This window comes from Polypterus senegalus, chromosome 13, assembly GCF_016835505.1.
Source record: "Polypterus senegalus isolate Bchr_013 chromosome 13, ASM1683550v1, whole genome shotgun sequence".
In the NCBI taxonomy this organism is placed as follows: domain Eukaryota; kingdom Metazoa; phylum Chordata; class Cladistia; order Polypteriformes; family Polypteridae; genus Polypterus; species Polypterus senegalus.
Window position 1 is genome coordinate 378,543 of NC_053166.1, and position 23,907 is coordinate 402,449.

The window sequence follows — 23,907 nt, forward strand, 5'->3', positions numbered from 1 at the left end:
TTCTTTTCTTCATTAAATGACAGCCAAACAGAAATGAGACGTGAAACGAACCCACAGATGACCAATTAAACTGGGGATTCAAACTCCAACCAATTTCACTCCAAGCAGTTTCTTAATGAGAAGCCAATTCTTGCTGTTAATTAAACCCGTCATTTAATTCCATGGCTTGTTGCTGCTTTCATTCTGCCACAGCTGCCATTTCTAAAACTACTGATTTTCTGTTTTACTAAGACTTTCAGTTTTCTTTATTTTCAGCTATTGTGTGATGGGCACAGGTTAGCTGGTCATGTTTTGTGTCTCATTATCGTTTGGCTGCTAATTAAGGAAAAAGAAACAACAAAGGGGTCTGAGTCACATCAATTAAAACAAAGGCAAAACATGTTAATTAGCAGCAAAAACTGATCACTAATTAAGGCGATGATTAGACCAAACCTGCAGCCACTGTGGCCCTCCAGGACTGGACCTCGACACCCCTGCATTAGAGGGTCAAGGCTGAGAGCCTGTTAAAGCCCATTGTGATACTTTCTTGTATGATTTTGGGTCACACAAAAACCAATTGTATTATACAGGGAGTGCAGAATTATTAGGCAAGTTGTATTTTTGAGGATTCATTTTAATATGGAACAAACACAGTGCAATCAGTCAATCCAAAATGTTAATAAACCTGAAACCTGAATGTTTCACAACGGAAATGTGAGTGTGAACATCATCAGGGGAATACATATGTGCGCACAATTATTAGGCGACTATTAGTGTGCAGATTTATTATGCAACTAAAGGAAAAATGAAAATGTTCCCATCTCACTTGTTTCTTTTCATCTGTTATAGTGAGAATAATAGACAAACACCTCAAAATTTACAAATAAACATCTCTGACATTTCAAAAAAAATCAATCAATCAATCAATGACCAATATAGCCCCCCTTCTTTCCAATAACAGTCATAAGCCTTTCCATTCATGGAGTCTGTCAGTTTCTTGATCTGTTGACGATCAGCTTTTTGTGGAGCAGTGACTACAGCCTCCCAGACACTCTTCAGAGAGGTGGATTGTTTTTCTCCCCCGTAAATCTAGCGTTTAAGAAGTGCCCACAAGTTCTCGATAGGGTTTAGGTCAGATGAGGAAGGGGGGCCATGTCATTATTCCTTCATCTTTAAGGCCTTTACTGGCTGGCCACGCAGTGCAGAACTTCGATGCAAGTGATGGAGCATTGGCCTGCATAAAATCATGGTCTTTTCCTGTATCACTGTTTGAAGAAAGTGTCTTGAAAAACTGGCAGTAGGTTTGGGAGTTGATTTTGAGTTCATCTTCAATGCAAAAGGTCCAACTAGCTCATCTTTAAAAATACCAGCTCATACCAGTACCCCACCTCCACGTTGGAGTGGAGCTCTGTGCCCATTACTGATCCACAGGTCCATCCATCTGGTCCATCAAGAGTCACTCTCATCTCATCGGTCCATAAAATCTGTCTTCAGATATTTCTTGGCCCAGTTTTGACGTTTCAACTTATGTTTCTTGTTCAGTGGTGGTTGGGTTTCAGCCCTCCTTACCTTGGCCATGTCTTTGAGCACTGAACACCTTGTACTTCTGGGCACTCCAGGTAGGTTGCAGCTCTGGAATATGAAAGTACTGGAGGATAATGGGTTCCTGGTAGCTTCACGTTTGATTCTTCTCAAATCTTTGGCAGCTAATTTGCTTCTTTTGTTCTCAACACGTTTCTTGCGACCCTGTTGACTATTTGCAACAAAATGTTTGATGGTTCTGTGATCACACACCAATATCTTAGCAATTCCAAAAGTGCTGCATCCCTCTGAAAGACTTTTTACAATTTTTGACTTTTCAGAGTCAGTTAAATCTCTTTTGGCCCATTTTGCCTGAGGAAAACGAGCTGCCTAATAATTCTGCACACCTTGATATAGGGTGTTGATCTCCTTAGGCCACACCCTCCTTCATTACACAAATACACATCACCTGACGTGCTGAAATCCAATAAGCATTCAAGTTAATACAGCTTGGAGTTGGAATATACGCATAAAAAATGATGATATGGTCAAAATACTCACTTGCCTAATAATTGTGCACACAGTGTAATGTATTGTATTGTATTGTACAATTGGCATACCAATCATTCATCACTTGAATGCCACAACTGATGAACAAAAGTATTGGGACACCCCTCTTAATTATTGAATTCAGCCCCTTTACCAGAGGTGTATAAAATCAAACATCTGGCCATGCAGCCTCCATTTACAAACATTTGTGAAATGAAATGGCTCATTCTGAAGAGCTCGGTAACTTCGAGCCTGGCACCGGTGTCGCTTATGGATGTCACCTGTGCAATAAGATGGTTTGTGAAGTTTCATCCCAACTGGATATTCCATGATCAACTGTAAGTGATTTTATTGGAAAAAGTGGAAGCGTTTGGGAACAAAGGCAATGCATCCACGAAGTGGAAGACCACGTAAAGTCACAGGGCGGGGTCAACGGCTGCTGCGGGTGCATGGTGCGCAAAAATCACCAACGCTGTGCTGATTCTATTGCTGAAGAGTTCCAAACTTCCACTGGCATTAATGTAAGCAGAAGGAGCTTTCTGGAATGGGTTTCTATGGCTGAGCAGTTGCATGCAAGCCTCCTGCCAAGCGTCAGATGGAGCGGTGGAAACGTGATCTACAGAGTGACGGCTCACGCGTCAGATGAGCGAGTCTGGGTCCTCCGGGGGAACATTACCTGCCTGACTGCATTGTGCCAACTGTGAAGTTTGGTGAAGGAGGGAAAATGATGGTGGGGGGCTGTTAGTCAGGGTTTGGGCTAAGCTGCCCCCCAGAGGCATGGCTAGGGTTGTCAGCGCCCGGGGACAACTGAAGATTTCACGCCCCCTCCTGGTTGCCAAAATGCAATGGGGAAGGGAAAGAAAATTTAAAAAAATGTATTTAAAATAATAGTATTTTAAGGAAAAAATGTCATATTTTTTATTTTAAATAGTTTTCATTTTTTAAAGCACTTTTATGTGTATATTTTCAAGGTTTCACTAAATTTATAAAGATAGAACGAAGTAAAATAATTAAGACAACATGGTAGTTCGAAAATATAATTATTGAAAAATATTATTCAAATATAACATTGCAAAAACTTAAGCATTACATTGGATATAATAATATAATAATCTTAAAATGAAGTATAAAGTATGTACTTATGAATGTAATTATGAACTTCAAAGAGAAATTTTCCTAGCCTTTGCTGCTGCAAATTTATGGATGAGTTCATCAGAATGTCTGCTGTCGGTCACCGCCCGCTCCACACTCAGAAAAGCCAAGGCTGACAGTCTTTCCTGTGCCATGGATGATCTCAGGTAGGAGAAGATAAGTTTTAATTTACTGAAAGATCTTTCACATCTGGCGACGGAGGTTCCAACAGTCAGTAAAATCGGAAGACCAACTCTCAGATTTGAAAATACATCTTCATTTATTTTTTAGTGCGTTTAAGAATGGAAAACATTTCATTCTAATATTTCGTAACATCAATTTGGTGCCCCCTGGATGCTGCACCCGGGGACAGATGTCCCCCCTTGCCCCACCCTAGCTACGCCACTGGCAGCCCCTTACTTTCAGTAAAGGACAATCTTAATGCTTCAGTGTACTATGACAGGTTGGTCAACGCTACGCTACGAGACAGTTTGGCGAAGGCCCATAGTGCACAAAGCAAAGGTCCATGAAGAACTTGGAAGACCTTTAAAATGAGCTCTCGTGTAGCTTGAAAACACGAAACAGTTGGACCATTAAACAAATCGGAAATGTGTGACAATATGACACAGAGCTGCTTTTAGAAGTGTCAAGTACAGTGGAACCTCGAGATACGATCACCTCTGTATACGAGAAATTCAAGATAAGAGGAAAGTATGAGCGAAAAATTCGGATCTAAATACGAGCATTGGCTTGCGTAAAGAGCCACGACCAGGCTGTGGGTATGTGTGACGCGTTTTCCCGATCCGATCCTCGACTCGGGGATTCACCCAAGCTGACGCTGCCATCCCGTCAGCTCACTCAGTGTTCCTTGTTCTCCCGTAGCGTGAGGATCTATGCGTTTGTGCGCTTGTGATTTCATTGTTTGCTGTGCTGTAGCAGTTCGCCGTATAAGCGTATCCAAAAATATCGCAGACATGCAGACAGAGAATAGGAGACGATTGCCCTCAACAGGAGGGAGAGAGAGAGAGAGAGAGAGAGGCACGAGCGAGCGAGCAAGAGAGATAAGGAGAGAGAGAGAGAGAGAGAGATGCGTGCACGAGAGAGAGAGATAAGGAGAGAGAGAGAGAGAGAGCGAGCGAGGAGAGAGATAAGGAGAGAGAGAGAGAGAGAGAGAGAGAGAGAGAGAGAGAGAGAGATGCGAGCGAGAGCGAGAGAGATAAGGAGAGAGACGCGCGAGAGAGAAGAACCATCAGCTCAGTTGTGATCACATGACGCTCAGCAGACAAAGTGTATCCATACTACTCGTATTGCAAGACATCGCTCGTTTATCAAGTCAAAATTTATTAAAAAATTTAGCTCGACTTGCAAAACACTCGTAAACCAAGTTACTTGCAAACCGAGGTTCCACTTGTATATATTATTTATCAGTATTATTTGTTAGGAAAATTAATTTTTATGTTGATATTTTTGGGGGTGCGGAACAGATTAACTGGATTTCCATTATTTTCAATGGCGAAGTTTGTTCTAGATACGAGAAATTCACTATACGAGCTCAGTGCTGGAACGAATTAAACTTGTATCTCGAGGTTCCACTGTATCACGTTACTTTGTTTAATATTACTTTGATTTGTTTAACGGTCTGTTGTGGTGTATAAAATCTACATCTTATTCTGTATTACATTTTGCTCAAACCCAACAAGATGAATTCAGATGTAGGAGGCATTATAATAAAAAAGACATATCCTCTTCATTATACCTCACTTTTATAACAGTTGTTCACACCTTAGTGCTAATTTGGTTTACAGCCTGGGAAAGGAAGCCTGACCTGAAACCTCAGGCTATTGATTACTTTACAGATTGGCATCTTTGACATCAATTGGGTTTATGGCCTGGGAAAGGAAAAACTGAGGCAATATCAAAGAACTTTATTACCTGGGGAGCAAAATTCATCCATCATATTGACAGCCAGCCAATCAGGTGCATGGAACATTCATGTGTTGTGAAACCACGGCATGAAACTTTATAATAAATATGCCTCATTTTAAGCAACGTCAGAAGCAGAAGAAGAAGAGAAACAGCGACGATGGAAGAGCCACGTCAGAGAATAAAACAAAGAAACGTGTAAGCAGCTTTCATCCGATCGTCAGCTAACAGCATTCTCATGAACATCGATTGCTAAATCAAGCGCCGCCTGGGACTTTCATCCTTGACATCACTGATTCCTTTCAGTAAGCTGTTTTTAAAGACTATTTTATCCAGACTTTACTCTCGAACTTATTTTCTATTACTTATTATTGTTCTTTAATAAATAGTAACTTGTTTTCATCTTTTTGTGCTGTTTCTTAATATTTAGAGTGATTGAAGTGATAAGGTAGATTTCTAAGAGCACCTGAAGTAGCTGGAGATTTTGCCATTTAGCTCTATGCTGCGGGGTTTGAAGGCTGAGAGTGAGGGCGCCGCTCGATAGTTAGGGACAGTACGAGAAGAAGGTGTTCTTGGCTGATAAATGGCCTATAGTCAAGGATACTGAGTCTTCATATGTTTTAATATTTTCTTGGAGACCAAAAATAATATTTAGGTCTGAGGTCTATTTAAAACATCGTATGTTGTTCGTGCCGATAATAAATAAGTCTCTTGATGTGCAGAGAGAGTGACAAGTTGTATTATACCTAACGCATTTGTGTGGTATTTTAAGTGCTAAATGTTAGCCAACTGTGTGGGTCTCATTCATAGGGCACTGTTGTGGTTAAGGGTCCGAGTGTAAGTTTATCTATGTATGCGTGTGTGTTATTATTTAGGGTGCGGGAGTAGAACAATCCAATAACGAACCTGACAAAGAAAAGGGTAAATAGACGATAACACACGGTCCAACTGTTTAGTGTTTTCAAGCTCCTTGAGAGCTCCTTTTAAAGGCTCTTTCTTAACTCTTTCAGGGCTGATGTCGACTTTCGTTGAAAGGAGGAGTTGATGATAATCAGTAATCGACTATAAACTGTGACAAAATCAACCGTTACGTTTTAGTTGGACTCTCGTTGCTAGAAGAAAAGTTAGATTCGTTGGTTTGACCGAGACTCCCTGCACTCTCTTGAGTAGCAAGGTGCACACAACGGCCAAAATGGCCCTGATATCTGGCGAGAGATCGAAACAAATGCGTAAAGCAATATACTCCGTGGACGGCATCTTGTATGTTATCTCTGAACTGGACTATGAATTGTCGGACTCAGTTTTTGATACAAGTGATCGAGGTTCCAGCTTCAGCTGACTGGTCCCCAGCTAGTCGTGGTACTAGCGATGTTCGCCAGGGAGGATTGCCACGTAACAATGATAAGAGGCAGAAACCAGATTGTAACGCACTGCGACTGTGACCGATGCTGCTGTCCCAGTCACACGAAGACAGCCTGGCAGAAAACCCGCCACACATTCTTGGCAAACTGGCAGCCACAGCATGCAGCAACAGACGTTTATGTTGATTTCTGAGTGAAATCAACATAAAGAGTTAAACTTGACTTGCTTGTATGGAATGTTATTGGATTTTATTAAAATATAAAAAAAATAAATAAACACCAAGGTGACAGAAATGAGCGGCGGTGTGGGACGCTTGACTTGTTTTTTAACCAGAAAGCTTACAGTTTGATCCCCAGGTGTAGCAGAAAGAGAAAGCCCCACAGTGATAGACGAAGGAAAGAGGAGACCCCCGTGATGATTCAGGGTCCAAATAGGTTTGATGTCGACCATGCAGTTTGTGTGACTGGCCTATTGTGGGCTGCAGGGTAGGACGCTGGTCCACCGCTGTGAGAAGACCCCTTCTGCCATCTTCCCCTGTCAAACATTACAGTGGCTTGAGGACCTGGCAAAGGATGTCCACCGATTATACTGATAACCTCTTGGAGGACATTCTTTACTGCAACGGTCAAGGCCTCCACAAATAAAACACCCGTCAGAGTGCTTACTTGGGGTACCTGAACCTCAGCCGTGCCCACTGCTTCCACGCTAATAGGAAGAGTTAAAGTTGAAACGGCCCTGAAGTGACCATTGTTTTCCTTTATCATGGCCATTTTCTACAAGTCTATTCATTTAGTTTTATTCCTGACTGCTCACCTCTGGTCAATGGTAGTTTTCTGTTTTGTTTCTCTTCTTACTCCTGGCTGTGTGAACATCATTTTACACTCTAATCAAGTCCACAATCCTTGTCCCACCATTAATAATGGAAACAGACGGTTCTGACTGCATGATGTCCTACACTCTTAAAGATACCGGTCCTTTCATGGCACTTTATGGTTCTTTACGGGGTTGTGTGGTTCCTCATACACTCCGAAAATTGAAGGTGGCAGAGCAATCAATCCTGGACACCGCAACCAAACTGGCTGCCCACCGTCTCCCCTGGTTAGCCCAATCTGATGATGAGTTTGTTCCTCCTTGTCCATATCTGCCATCACCACTTTTATTAATCGATCATCCTGGATTGACCGTGGGCAGCACTCTGGAGGTGCACTCTCACTAATGAAGGTGACTAAGTAGCTCTTCAGAGTGACGCCTTAGTGGAACCGTTTTTGGCTCCCAGATGACCTCATCCACATGAAGGTTTCAGAAAGAATGTTTTATTTGTTAAGATCCATAACAGACTCCATGAAGTAACTAACCATAAACAGATGGTAACAGATTTGTGACATACAAAGAACTCCTGATTATAAAAGGACTCTCGCTGCATACAACAACTCAGGCTAAGTTCAGTAGTGTCCTGCTAGGTAGCCCACCATGCATTAAAGATTTTTTTTTCCTACATTTTAGGAGAGCATTGGGGTCATGAGGTCGCTGGGAAGGGGCGTGTGGTGCTCCCGATATCTCTGCAAAAAGACGAAGGTCCAAGTCTTTAGAGTCCTGGTGCTCCCTGTTTGTGAGACATGGACGCTATCCAGTGACCTGAGATAAAGACTGGACTCCTTCATGTGGGTCTGTTCAGAGGGTCCTTGGATGTCACTGGTGTGACTTTGTGATGCTCATGCAGTCCCGAATGAGGCACATGACCTGCATTGTGAGGGAACGTCAGTTACGAAACTACGGCCATGTGGCACGATTCCCCAAGGGTGGTCTGGCTCGCAGAACCCTCATTGTTGAGGACCTGAGTGGCTGGACCAGGCCAAGGGGACACTCACGTAACATGTGATTGCAGCAGATAGATGGTCATTTCTAGGGGGTGGGACTGGACCGCGTGTCTGGCTGGGGGGTTGCCCACCCGGATCCTGAGCTGTTTCATTGTGTGGTGGGTGTGCCAATGTGCTGTACCAGTGCATGCTCGCCAACCTGACCTGACCTGATATTAGGAGGTTTTTCAAAGCACAAAGAACCAAAGTCATATGCAGAGAACTTGCCCCAGCATGAAAACGTTCTTTGCCAAGCAATGGAGCTACCAGGAACCACACAATCCAGTAAAGAAACATAAAATGCCACTAAAGATCCAGCATTTGTTAGAGTGTAGCTCCGTTGCTTGACCAAGCACCATTTCAAGATTTTCTGCATATGAAGTTGGTTCTTTTTAGTTTGAAGACTTCCTAATATGTAGACAAAAAACAAATCTTTAATACATGGTGGACTACCTAGAAGGTCATAACAGATTTAGAAAACCTGAACTGAGCCTGTGATATCGTATGCAGTGAGAGTCCATTTAAAATCAGGAGGCACTGGCAATTCACAGTTGTGTTACAATCTCTTCATGGTTAGTTACTGTACCGAGGTTGTTGTGGATCTAAATAAGTAAAGGGTTCTTTCTGGAACTTTCACGTGTGGTTGGGTCTTTGGGGAACCAAAAAATGGTTCTACTATATGGCATCACTCCCAAAAGACACTCAGGCCCCTTCATTAGTGAGAGTGCACCTCCAGTCTGCCACGCATGGTCAATCCAGGAAGATCAATTAATAAAGGTGCTGATCCCAGACATGGACAAGGAGGAACAAACTCATCATCAGATTGGACGGCCATCTGAGACTCCATGTAAAGAATGCCAGGGGAGGCGGTGGGTGGCCAGTTGGCTGGGGTCTCCAGGATTGTGATTGTGTCTGACTTTGTCTTTGATTTTCTCTTTTACAATTTTTACTTCCTCCATGGTCAACCGCCCGTAGTTCATCAGTTAATTAATCGACAGATATTGTTGGCATCCATGTGACGATGCGGGTTCTGCTCCATGCTCCCATCTCTCTTTTGGGTTAGGGTTAGGGTAGGGGATATTAGCTGTATCATAGCTATGCGCTGGTGCACTAATCCAAAATCTGCACTTGCAATTAATTCCGTTCTCCCTCAATTGTATGAGACTTAGACCTCAATTATCTAAGACACCAAACAATACAATTAACTTTCTTCTTTCAGGCCTTGAGGATATATCGTCCCTAAGGCCTTAATCCATTCTGCCTCCTTCTTAAGTCTAGCCGTCTTATTCCAATACGACTGATGTTCCAACCCGAAAAACAAGGCTGTATGTTTGGGAAGATTAAAGTGTTTATACAATTCTGTCTATTTAGTTTGATTTTCCATCAACCTCAAGTGCTGAACACACCTTGCTTTAATGGAGTTTTTCGTTTCTCCAATGTAAATCACACCACATTGTTTACATTGGATCCAATATATACAGTTAGTATACAGTTAGTTGCGGTTTTATCTAACTCCTGAAAAATTGGTCTTTCCTTCCTCGTGAGTGGATTACCTATTATTTTTTTCCCCCTTAAGCCACCAACCCAGTCCACAGCCTGGCCCTAACACTGCACTAAAACCACACGAAAAGCACTAAAAAGCACTCGGGTTCAGACAGACTTGTTCATCCTTCTGTTAAACATACAGGAACACAGGAACAGACGCAGAACTGTGCTTAAAGTTACCAAAACCAGAACACGACATGACAGTCACGGGCCTGTAAACCAGTGCTCTCAAACTCTGGTCCTGGAGGGCCGCAGTGGCTGCAGATTTTCATTCTAACTCTTTTCTTAATTGGTGACCAGTTTTTGCTGCTAATTAACTCCTTTTCCTTTCATTTTAATGAACTTGCTTTTTAAGATTTGTTCCTCTGAATTTCTTCATCGCTCCTCTGAATTGTTTTAATTTCTTTCCTTAATTGGCACCCAAATAGAAATAAAATGTGAAGTGAGGGAGCCAACAGAAGACCACCTAAGTCAGGGCCTCAAATGCCAACCAGTTTCTTAATTAGGCGCCGAGTCTCGTCGTTAATTAAACCCTTTCTTTAATTCCATGGCTTATTGCTGCTGTGATTGTGCAATAACAGACATGTCTGAAATTGTTGACTTTCTCTTTTTTAAGAGCACTGGTCAAATGTTTTGAGGACCTGAGCAGATCGACATTCCTGAGACGTTCATCTTTCTTAATTTTCAGATATTATATGATGGACGGCAGTTGTTTTTGCTCATTTTGTATCTCACTATTGTTTGGCTGCTAATTAAGGAAAATGAAACAAGGGGTCTGAGTCCGAGTCTTCAAGAGCAAGTCAATTAAAATGAATTCAAAAGAAATTAATTAACAGCAAAAAACTGGTCACTATTTAAGAAAAGGGTTAGAATGAAAACCTGCAGCCACTGCGGCCCTCCAGAACCGGATTGTGAGGCCACTGCTGTAAAAAATAAGGATACTCAACCTTCATGAGGGACTTGGAGTTATTTCCCTGTATTGCTGACCTTTAATCAAATGTAAGTTGAGTTATTTTTATACTTCTTTTCATCTGGATTCATATGTGACCATATGCTTTACGTAAATTAAAAATACAGAATTTTATGCTACTTTTTATTTCTTATTTAACCATCCTACTCAAAAATGATTAAAATAAAAACACTTGATGTGCACAAGAGAAACTCGTAGTCACACACCAAACACAAAAATCTCTCTGTTGTTAAAAATCCCCAAATGCAACGCATCAGAACAATCGAGAGGAGGACAGGCCATTCAGTCCAAGAAGGCTCACCAGTCCCATCCACTTATTTCTTCTAAAATAACATCAAGTCGAGATCTGAAGGTCCCTAAATTGTTACTGTCTACCACGCTACTTGGTCACTTATTCCATATGTCCGTGGCTCTTTGTGTAAAGATAAACTTCCTAATGTTTGTGTAAAAAAATTCCCTTATCAAGTTTCTAGCTGTGTCCCCGTGTTCTTAATGAACTTATTTTTAAAGTCACCGTCTCAATCCCCTGTACTAATTCCCTTTGTAATTTTAAACACTTCAATCACGTCTCCTTTTCATTTTGATTAAATTGAAATGGACCCAACGGACCCTTACAAGCCGTCACTTTAGAAGCCACGCCCCAGACAAATGAGATTCACACTAAGATGACGTGAAGCAAAGAGAAACAAAATGGCGTCAGAAACGGTGTAAAGTAATTTTGACAACTTTAATTAAGGCTCAAGTATAGACATAAACCAACTGAGCAAAACTCCCATTGGTCTAAAAGCTCTAAATAGTCAGAAGAAGGGGTGCAAAACATTAAAAATGATAAGAACTTAAAACAAATTCACAACAAATTGCAAACTTCTAATGCGGTTCTGTTGCAAAACTCATGGCTACCGTTGATCGGTGAATTTCAGCAAAGCGTTATTAGCAGATAATTATTTGGGATCGTCAATGATGTTTAGTGCACTGAATTTTTCACTGCTAATTCTCTGTGAGGTCAACTTAGACAAACTTTTTTCCCAGCGGCCCATGATGCCAGTATGACATCACAGAGCTGTAATAGCCACATTGGATGGGGAACTTACTACTTAATCTGTGCTGAACATGTACAATTTGCGTCACACAGGCACAGAATGTTCACCACACAAGTTATGGAGCTCCCAGACCTACATCGTGCTAGCGTGAATAAATTATGGGGTATACTGTACATGCATGCATGATGTCGGTACCTGATTGGTGCCCCAGCTAGATTTGATTTGCACCCCACAAACGTTGAGAGGTACCTTAGCTGACCACAATGAAAATGTTATGACAATGCAGCACTTTTCTACATAGACTCATTGTACGTCGTGTCTTCATTGTTGGATTAACCCTTAAACCGCTGGAACTGGCTATAGTCAGTTTCCACTGCAATTTGCCAGCACGCCACAGCTGAGTATATTCGGCAAAATACATTTGATGAATACTGCAACAGCTAAAGTCAGTTTCCACTGCAATTTGGAAGCATGCCGGAACCGAGTACTGTATGTTCGGTGAAGTACATTCATTGAACGCCGCAACTGGCTATAGTCGCTTCACAGAGCAATTTGCTAGCTGATCAGTCAGGGCCGTACATTCGTTGAGCAGGCAGCTCATGACCACTTCTGGCCCCGGCAGCACTGCAGCCTCACTGTCCCTGGGATTCAGCCGCTGCACTACACTAGCCTGCAGACATCAGCGTTGGCATCTGTGTGCTTGCGTGTGGCCAGTCCAAGGGCAGTTGGCGCAGTTGGTGATTTACTGAATTTCATCAATGGTGTCAGTTGCACCTCATACATATAATAATAGATTGTTGCAGTAGTTTTTTAAAATAGTTTTTACAGTGCATTGGCAGTGTGTAAAATGATCAGTGCTGCAGTAATTGTGATACTCTTTGTGAATTGTAACGTTTACTTAAAAAGTGCAGCATTTGGCGTCCAAGGGTGCATTAACGCCCCAGTATGTGGCGGTTTAAGTATGTTAAGTATGTTATGTTCCTCACTTTGTAGTGCAGATCAGGTAGTGACACAGAAAGCCCCATGAACGTAGAACGCTGAACCCTTGCATCACAACATGGGTCTGGCTGCAGAATTCCACTGAGATCTTATAACCAGTAAGAGCCTGGATGTACGGTGAAAGACAGGAAGTGATGTTTCATTGTTTGTGGAAATTGAGGAACTCGTCAAATGGGAAGCCAGTTTGTGCGGACGGTGTAGCTTTATAATAGGCATCATTCAGTCCCTTCTCGTTCAATTGGCTGCGCGTTCGTACTGATAGGAGCTCAGGGCATACAGGGAGAGATAAAGGACTCTGTGTATTGTGGACTCGGAAGGGATGCACAGTGGCACTGTGGTTAGCATTGCTGCCTCAGAGTTCAGGTCACAAGAATCAGTCCAGCATAGTAGACACCTACTTCCCTAGACCTTGGGAACACTTAAAAGACCACCATTATAGTCCACTCGTTCGGTTTCTTCTTTCCCTATTGATTTCATTGCATTTTTGTGAAGAAATTTCCAAACATTTCTATATTTTTGCAGAACTCAAAGTGAAACAAATTCAGTGGGGTTGCTCGTCACTACTCAGACTGGGGTTCGTCTCTCACATCCTCACCTGAGGAGCATCGCCATTCCAAAAAATAAAATGATTGCAAAGACAGCTGCCTCGCCTTTCATTATCATTACAAGAAGCACTCATCCCACAATTTCTCCAAGGAAAGTCTAACAAATGAAACTCTAGAAGACTTGACATGGACTGCCACGGAAGGAAATAAGCAGGCTTACCTTTTAATAGTTTCACTCAGAACTGCTTTCACGTGTTCGTTGAGCTTAGATTGAAAGTTCAATATTCTTGGGTCATACGAGCCTGATGAGGTGGCGGTGTGATTTTCGCAGAGAAACAGCATTGCGTCGTTTTTATCAACCTCCTTCACTTCTTCAACTAACTTCCGTAATTCAGGAATACACACCTTTTGTACAATTAGTGGGTCTAAAATGACCTTCTTGGACTCTGAGCCTTCTGCCTCTTTCTCTCTGTAGACGTGGTGCAGCACGTTCACCCCAGTGACACCCTCCCATTCTGTTCCACCAGAGACTTTCGGATTGGTGCTGCGGTGAAAGACGTGACCTGAAAACATGAAAATCCCGAACCTGGAGTTTTGATTTTTGAGGTAGTCGAGCAGCTCCTTCCAGGTGTTGTGTCTGTAGGGAAGAATTATTTCACCAGGACTGTTGAGGACCAGGTACCTGCTGGTGTACATGTTTCTGTAGAGGCAATCATGGAAGGCCACATTCTGGCCGTGATTAAATATCTCCGATGAAGTGAAATAGGAATCCACAGTCCAGTTGAAGACGACCAAGAACCCCTCAGCAATGTAGTAATCCAGAACCTTTTGCACCTCCGCAGAGCAGTTAGTTTTGTATATGAAGATCCTGTCAGCACCCAATAGGTGGTACATCTCAATGGACTGGACGAGCTGCAGAACATCATCATAATGACCAGCCATCACTGAAATGCACACAGTGAAGTTCCTTTGAGGCTTAGAAGGTCGTGCAAATTTGGAATTGCGAACGTTCAAATAGACATCGGATGGACTACTTACGTCGCTGTTACTCACAGCCACTCGGATCAAAGCAGCAGAGCCACATGGGTTCTGGCAAAGGAGATCTGCCGTACCGTAAGGAAAGTCATGATGGTTATCGTGGAGCTGAACATGAACGTCACGGCGGTGACTGACATTCTCACACTCAATGTGACAGTGAAGGGTCTGCTGCTGGCCTTCAAAGTGATCCCGCTTGACGATTCCAATAATGCGGATCACATCCCATGGCAGTTCATTTATCATTCTGTTGTCATAAAAGGCTGAAACAATGAAGACATTGACACCATCCACAGGTGTGACCACAAACGGGTAAAACCTGCATATGAAACAAAGTGAAAAAGAAGACCATTACAGGATAAGAAATGGTTAATAGACATCAAGGAATAAAAATTGAAGGAATAGAGTAGTCGAGCTGAAGGACCAGGAGTCAAGAACATGGCACTGCCCACTGACAACAATCACTTTGAAAATGTCTGTGCCGTATGATTATTATGAGTAAAAGGACCAGAAAAAGAAAAAAGGTATAAAGACCTTGAAGATCTCAGAGCCAGAAATGACAAACAAACCTGGCAAACAAAGTTTTTTGGGGGAAGAGAGAAGTGAAAATGGACAGCCGGGCAGAATTCAGAATGTGAAAATATTCAAAATAAAGTCTCAAGGCGTCTCACAGTTAGTTTGTTTAATACGTCTCATGAGATTTCCAAAACAGCCGTGACAAGAAATAGTGGTCTTCATGTGGTACCAAGGGAACCCTGGAGCAGGTTACATGAGGTGTGAATGTGATCCAATAAGGGACCACCTTAACTGCAGTAAATACTGTGCATTATGGGTAAAATTGTGTGTTCTGTGCTAGTCACGCAAAGCATCTGCATTTGGTTATTAAGGAGTGTCATTCACAGCATAATAAGTCAAGGGTTAATATGAGGAATTAAAAACAAGAAAAAGGTCCAAATAAATACGAACATAGGGAAAAATGTAACATTCGTCTCATGTGTGAAACCGGACAACAATTGAGAAAAAGGAAAAGCGAACGGTGCAAATTCACTTGTGATTGACTCTGTCTAAATACTTAACATTGGCGAGAATGCCAGAGCTGTGTGATTGACAATCAAACCCCCGAATTTTACACCACAAAAATAACAGTCACAAGTGGTACTGTGATTACGACACCGTATACTTAGAAAGCTTGGCAATCAGCTGTGGGAACAGGTGACAGCATCACTCCAAGGTCGTATCTTATTGAGACACAAGATGGAGCAACACTTGAGCAAAACCCCAGTCAGGAAGAAGATGTACCTCAGACATCACCCAATTACCGGCTTTGTTAGCACTGAGAACCAGCAGTGAGAGCCCAGAATGAAGTCCAGTAAATCATAATGTAATGGGTTCACCTATCAGAAAAAATGATGGGCACTTTGAAAGGCAAAAAGACAGATCTTTACCAAATCTGAAAGACTTAAGTAAGTCTATGGAAGGAGAAGATTTGGGAAAGACAGCGAGGAAACAACAAAACAAATTTTAGTGGGTAAGAATATCACTGTTTCATTTGGTAGAATAATTATAATTAGAACAATCTAGACGAGAACAGGCCATTCAGCCCAACAAAGCTCGCCAGTCCTCTCCACTTATTTCCTTCAAGAAAACATCAAGTCGAGTTTTGAAACTCCCTAACGTCTTACTGTCTACCACACTACTTGGTAGCTTATTCCAAGTGTCTATCGTTCTTTGTGTAAAGAAAAACTTCCTAATGTTTGTGCAAAATTTACCCTTAACAAGTTTCCAACTGTGTCCCCGTGTTCTTGATGAACTCATTTTAAAATACAAGTCTTGATCCACTGTACTAATTCCCTTCATAATTTTAAACACTTCAATCATGTCACCTCTTAATCTTCTTTTGCTTAAACTGTAAAGGCTCAGCTCTTTTAATCTTTCCTCATAACTCAACCCCTGTAGCTCTGAATCAGCCTAGTCGCTCTTCTCTGGACCTTCTCTTGTGCTGTTATGTCCTTTTTGTAGCCTGGAGACCAAAACTGCACACAGACTCCAGATGAGGCCTCACCAGTGCATTATAAAGCCTGAGCAGAACCTCCTGTGACTTGTACTCTGAACATCAAGGCGCTATATAACCTGACATTCTGTTAGCCTTCTTAATGGCTTCTGAACACTGTTGGGAAGTTGATAGCTTTGAGTCCACTATGACTCCTAAATCCTTCTCATAAGGTGGACTCTCAATTTTCCGACAGCCCATTGTGTATTCAAACCTAATATTTTTACTTCCTATGTGTAATTCTTTACATTTACTGACATTAAATTTCATTTGCCACAAATCTGCCCAAGCCTGTCTGCTATCCAAGTCCTTCTGTGATGATATAAAGGATTCCAAATTATCTGCTAATCCACCTATCTTGGTATCATCTGCAAACTTAACCAGCTTGTTACTTATATTCCTATCTAAATCATTTATATATATTAAAAATAGCAGCAGCACTAGCACTGACCCCTGCTGGTCACCACTCTTAACATCGGCCAGTTCTGATGAGGTTCCTCACACCATCACCCTCTGCTTCCTGTGTCTGAGCCAATTCTGCACCCATCTAAAAACATCACCCTGAACTCCCACTTCTTTTAACTTGATGCCCAACCTCTCATGTGGCACCTTATCAAATGCTTTCTGAAAGTCCAGATAAATAATATCATAAGCTCCACTTTGATCGTATCCTTTTGTTGCCTCATAGAATTCCAACATGTTAGTAAAACACGACCTCCCTCTTCTGACCCCATGCTGACTGTTCCTCCTGTCCTTGCCATGTGTTGCTCAATCTTATCCTTAATAATTCCTTCCATTAATTTTCCTGTGATGTTTCATGTTAAGCTTACTGGCCTATAGTTGCTCTGATCTGCCCTGTCACCCTTTTATATAATGGGATGATATTTGCCATTTTCCAGTCCTTCGGAATCTCTCCAGTGCTCAGTGACTTCCTAAAATATGTGTCAAAGGTTTATATCTGAACTCACTAGCCTCCTTAAGAACACGAGGATAAATATTATCTGGTCCTGGTGATTTGTTTGATTTCATCTTATTTAATCTGAGCAGCACTTCTCTCTCTTTAATTTCCAAATCCCTCAGTACCTCCTTAGTAGTCCCTGTTACTGCTCTGAGGTTATCCACTTGCTCACTTGTGAACACCTCAGAGAAATGTAAGTTTAAATCATCTGCTATTTCACTGTCTGTATCTTTTAATTCCCCTTTACTATTCCTGATGAACTTGACCTCCTCCTTAACTGTTCTTTTACTACTAAAATACTGAAAGAATCTCTTGGGGTCGTCTCTCACCTTATCTGCTCTATTCCTCTCCAACTGTCTTTTAGCCTCTCTGATATCCTTCTTAATGGTTGCCCTCATGTTCTCATACACTCTACGATTCACTTTGCAGTCATTAGTCTTATATGCCTTATACAGCAGTTTTTTCCTTTGCAACTTCTTTTTTAAATCTTTATTAATCCACCGTGGAGTTTTTTTTAGTTTCCTATTAATTCCAAATTTAGGTATGTATCTGTCCTGCATTACATTTTTAAACCTGCTCCACTGCTCCTCGACTGTCTCCACATTTAAAAGCTTATCCCAGTCTATCCTACTTAGACTTTGTCGCATCTGCTCAAAATTAGCAGGTGAAGATGTCATAGTGTGTACCTTAGAAAGGCATATCTGATTTTACGTTAATTTAAATAATAGATAGATTGATAGAAAAGGCACTATATAATAGACAGCGGTGGGCTGGAACCCTGCCCGGGGTTTGTGTCTGCCTTGCGCCCTGTGCTGGCTGGGATTGGCTCCAGCAGACCCCCTTGACCCTGTGTTAGGATGTAGCGGGTTGGACAATGACTGACTGACTGACTGACTATATAATAGGTAGATAGATAGATAGATAGAAGCATGTACGTCAGGCTAGTCTGAAGCAGGTATTACCTGCCAAGATGGGGCACTCATGTTAACCATCTCCTCTTTTCCCTCCACAGTGATGAAGGATGCCCAGTGAGGGCAATTGACTCCACCCCTCGTAGTCTTCAGCCCTTAAAGCCAACCACTGCCAGAAACTATCTGTCACTTCTGATTCAACTGAACCATACGATGGAGCTCCAAAAAACATGGACAAAAGACTACCAGACGATATTGGCTTACATGCTTTACTTTGTTGCTGTTGTAATTATAGTGGTCCATATACACTCACCTAAAGGATTATTAGGACCACCATACTAATACGGTGTTTGACCTTCAGAACTGCCTTCATTCTACGTGGCATTGATTCAACAAGGTGCTGAAAGCATTCTTTAGAAATGTTGGCCCATATTGATAGGATAGCATCTTGCAGTTGATGGAGATTTGTGGGATGCACATCCAGGGCACGAAGCTCCCGTTCCACCACATCCCAAAGATGCTCTATTGGGTTGAGATCTGGTGACTGTGGGGGCCATTTTAGTACAGTGAACTCATTGTCATGTTCAAGAAACCAATTTGAAATGATTCGAGCTTTGTGACATGGTGCATTATCCTGCTGGAAGTAGCCATCAGAGGATGGGTACATGGTGGTCATGAAGGGATGGACATGGTCAGAAACAATGCTCAGGTAGCCCGTGGCATTTAAACGATGCCCAATTGGCACTAAGGGGCCTAAAGTGTGCCAAGAAAACATCCCCCACACCATTACACCACCACCACCAGCCTGCACAGTGGTAACAAGGCATGATGGATCCATGTTTTAATTCTGTTTACGCCAAATTCTGACTCTACCATTTGAATGTCTCAACAGAAATCGAGACTCATCAGACCAGGCAACATTTTTCCAGTCTTCAACTGTCCAATTTTGGTGAGCTCGTACAAATTGTAGCCTCTTTTTCCTATTTGTAGTGGAGATGAGTGGTACCCGGTGGGGTCTTCTGCTGTTGTAGCCCATCCGCCTCAAGGTTGTAGCGGTTGTGGCTTCACAAATGCTTTGCTGCATACCTTGGTTGTAACGAGTGGTTATTTCAGTCAAAGTTGCTCTTCTATCAGCTTGAATCAGTCGGCCCATTCATTCTCCTCTGACCTCTAGCATCAACAAGGCATTTTCACCCACAGGACTGCCGCATACTGGATGTTTTTCCCTTTTCACACCAGTCTTTGTAAACCCTAGAAATGGTTGTGCGTGAAAATCCCAGTAACTGAGCAGATTGTGAAATACTCAGACCGGCCCGTCTGGCACCAACAACCATGCCACGCTCAGAATTGCTTAAATCACCTTTCTTTGCCATTCTGACATTCAGTTTGGAGTTCAGGAGATTGTCTTGACCAGGACCACACCCCTAAATGCATTGAAGCAACTGCCATGTGATTGGCTGATTAGATAATTGCGTTAATGAGAAATTGAACAGGTGTTCCTAATAATCCTTTAGGTGAGTGTAGATACCCTTTATCGTTTCATTAATTGGACTGTATTAAGCAGGGACGACCGCGTTCCATGGGAACTTGCAGTGTGTTATTCGACCACAATAGATAGATAGATAGATAGATAGATAGATAGATAGATAGATAGATAGATAGATAGATAGATAGAGTGGTGGATGGCCGGGGTTCATGCCCGGCCAGGATGCCCCTTCAGTATATGTTCAGGAGGAGTAGCCATGGACTCCGCCATACCTCCGCCTAGACGCTAGATGGCAAACCCCTTGTGTTGGTGCGGTGCCTCGGTTTCTCGCAGGGCTCCATGGGAATTGGAGTTGGGTGCAGCCCTGTTGGGTCACATTGGCACCGTCAGGGGGTGCTGCAGATGGGACTCCTGACCCCTTATGGGCAGTGTTTTCGCCACACCCGGAAATGCAGCCAGAACTCTTCAATCAACCACCTGGAGCACTTCTGGGTGGACTATAAAAGGGGCCAGCAGCCACCACTTGAGGAGCCTGAGTTGGGAGGAGGCGGACTACACTTGCTGGGAGGAGTAGTGGTGCAAAGAGGAAGAGTGTTTGTGCTTTTGTGTGCTTGGGACTGCGTTGTGCCTGTGTGTCACGGGGAAGAGGTGCCCCACAGGTGAAGAAAAATAAAAGCATTTTGTTGGTTTCATTTGTGCCTCTGGTGTCAGTCTGTGTCGGGTCGGGTACATATATAGCGCCTTGCTACAACAGATAGATAGATAGATAGTCCTCAGTGTTAGTGTGTCAGAGTGAGGATCTGCATTATGCCATTGTTCATAATGGCACTCCATTTTGTTTCAATTCTCTGCTCCTGTGCTACTTCTAGTGGGTCCAGAGTGCGTCCTTCAACCGAGTCTACCTTTTTAATTAGCTTGTTGATTTTGTGGGCCTCTCTTGAAGTGATGTTACCAGCCCAGCACACTACAAAGAAGAAAATGGCACAGGCCATAACAGAGTTGTAGAAGATGTGGAGGATGTCCATTCCCACATTAAAGCTCAGTCTCCAAAGAAAGAAGCATTTGCTCTCCCCTTTCTTCATGAGTTCCTCTGTGCTCCAAGACCAGTCCAATATGTCATTGATGTGGACCCCCAATTACTTGTAGGTTGGTGACCAGACATGGAACCTCTTTCAATAAGCAGTTGTTTAGTTTTGCTGATGTTGACTTGCGTACAAATCTCAAAGTTCTCCCCCTGACTCCTCTCCTTTGTCTCACCCCCCACCCCCCCCTTGTCATTACACCCCATAAGTGTAGAATCAGTTGAGAATTTCTGCAGGTGACCCAACCAGCTCTCATATTTATAACTTGGGGTTTACAGAGTGAAGAGAAAAAAAGACGGGACTGCTCCTTGGACTATTCTTTAGATGTACTGTAATTTGAAAAATAAACAAATAACTAAAACTAAACATTTCAATAGTTTATTCAGTGAAAATGAAATGCCCCCTTGGCTCTACTTGCTGGTATTGCCCCCTCAAGTCAGCTCTTCCTATCTCCTTCTAGTACTTTCTGACACTGACTCCATGCAGGTGGCTGATGTTCGAGGGGTGTCTTGTGCGCAGAGCCCATTTCAAATCCCCCTCAACAGGATTCAGATCTGGGTTTTTACTTGTCCATTCCAGAACCCACCATTTATTTCTTTTCATCCATTCTTTGGTGGATTTACTGGTATGTTTAGAGTCATTGTCATGTTGCCATGTCCACTTTCGGTTGAGCTTCATTCTTTTGACATGATGGTCCTACATTATCCTCAAGCATTCTATGATGGTCAGCTGCAGAGGCCCTGATGCAGCAGAGCACCCCCAAAAACAGGACATTTCCCCCACCATGCTATACATCTGGTATCAGGTTCTTCTGGTGAAAAGCTTTCTTGGGTTTTCACCAAACATCTTTTCGTGAACAATAGACAGACAACTCTATCTTTGCCTCGTCTGTCCAGAGCGGTCATAGTCATTATCTAGATCAGGGGTGCCCAAACTTTTTCCTATGAAGGGCCAAAAATCAAACTTGACTGAGGTGCCGTGGGCCAAAAGTAAATTTTGCATCATATATCAAACTGCATTACATTGAAGTTGCTATGGTTTCCCCTTATTTATTTCATAATATTTAAAATAAATATAAATGTTTTGTTTCATAATGACGACAGATATTGTACTCTTTTAAAACAGCAACCGACTGTTTGCAAACTAGACATACTGCCCTTGATTTGACTTCAGTGAATAAAAACTCGTCTTGCCAAACTTTTTTAAAATTTCTCTTGTCTGTGTGCCACCGCCTTGATTTCTCCATTATGGCGTTTGTTAATTTGTTGACGTTAATTGACGTGGAGTGTCGCAAAGCAGGCGGTGCTGCACCTTGAATTGCGCATGCACGAAAAATAAAATCTAATTAATTTACATTTAATTTAAACATTTAATATCAGTTTACTCTTTTGTAGTTCAACAATAAAACAAACAAAAATGTTATGTCAAACTACAAATGACGATCTGTGTCGAAGGCATCCTCTTCTCGGATGGTGTGGCGGGCCAAATCAAACATTACCACGGGCCCCTAGTTTGGGCATCTCTGATCTAGATGTTCAAGGGCTAACTTGTTGTGGTGTATAGCTGGAGCCCTTGCCCGGCCAGGACACCTCTACGCTGGAACAACTTGGGGAGGGAGTATATCCAGAGCATTACCTTAACTGGAGTGCTAGGTGGCAGCCCCCCGGGTTGCAGTGGTACCTCAGACTCCTGCAGGGCTCCATGGGGGTGGAGTTTAGTGCAACCCTGTTGGGTTCTGTGGGTGCTGCCAGGGGGTGGCTGCAGGTGCTGCTGAGACATTAATTGCAGCACTTCTGCCACACCTGGAAGTGCCTCCAGATCTAGGTCAAAGGAGCCAGAAGTGAGATGGGAGAAGACAGAGGAGTGGAGGAAAAAAGAGAAAGAAGAGAAGGAAAAAGAAAGAAGGGGAGTGTGCTATTGTCTGTGTCTGTGACTGTGCTGTACACGTGGGAAACAGGGGAAGGCGTTTCTCACAGGAAAAAATAAAAACGTGTGCCCTGAACTTGTGTCCCACGTCTGTCTATGTCGGGTTGGGGCGGCGGTGTGCCCCCTGGTGGTCCACACTACTCTTGCTCTGATGTTCATTCTGGGTTTCTCCTGGTGCAGCTCTCACGTGGATCTAGTTTGTGCAGCCTCCTTCGGAAGGTGGACTCATGTACTTTAACATCAACAAGGCAGGAGCTTTCTGTAGGTCCCATGCTGAAATTCTGGGCTTCTTGGAAACTTCTTTCAGCGTCTTACGTTATGTTCTTGGGTAGAACTTTCCTGGTCTGGACAGGCTGGCACTGGAATGGTTGATTTCCAGTTCTTTGGAGATCTTTTGGAATCCCTTCTGAGACTCATAGGCATCTAGAATCTTCTTTTTGAAGGTGTCAGGCAGCTCTGTCGATCCTGGCGAGTGATGAGACACACCTCAGCAACAACGAACAAGCCAAACTAAACGACTGTGACATAAATAAGATGGGGTCCTCTCTAATGATGTTCTGATCTTATTGTAATTTGAGGTATTTGAGGTAATGGTAAATGGAGGGGTGGACTAACTTCTTTCATATGCAAAAATTTAAATTATTTTTATTTAAATTATATATATATAACGGACTACAAAATGTAAGCATGGAACAAAGCTTTTTATATTACATCACCTTCATCTACAGCTACTGCTTAAGTGAAGGTCAAACCTTGCTGTATCTGCTATCACACATGTGTGCTTGGGAGGCAGTAAAATGGAGAGTCAGAGGTTGACACTGTACATTAACACCTCTTCTTCTTCCTCTACAGATCACCAGAGGATAAGAAGACCTAAGTCCTAACCAGCTTCCTCATTCCTCTCTAAGCCACGCCCGCCTTCTGACTTCGTGTCTGCCTCTTCCCTCCTGGACCCGCCTCTTCCTCTCCACCGCCTATTAACACCCAACCTCTGCCCTTCTGTTTCAGTCCCGTATGAATACTCGCTGGCAGTATGTTC

At 42.7% G+C, this 23,907-nt stretch overlaps 1 protein-coding gene across 11 annotated transcripts in view; it reads right to left on the reverse strand.

Moving 5' to 3' along the window:
- LOC120543393 overlaps positions 1-23,907 on the reverse strand; it is a 221,437-nt gene that overhangs the window by 21,464 nt on the left and 176,066 nt on the right. For all 11 annotated transcript variants that reach the window (XM_039776468.1, XM_039776461.1, XM_039776463.1 and 8 more), the window contains one exon: positions 13,641-14,774. In XM_039776468.1, coding sequence (XP_039632402.1) covers positions 13,641-14,774 — 1,134 coding nt within the window. The remainder of the gene's footprint in view (positions 1-13,640; positions 14,775-23,907) is intronic.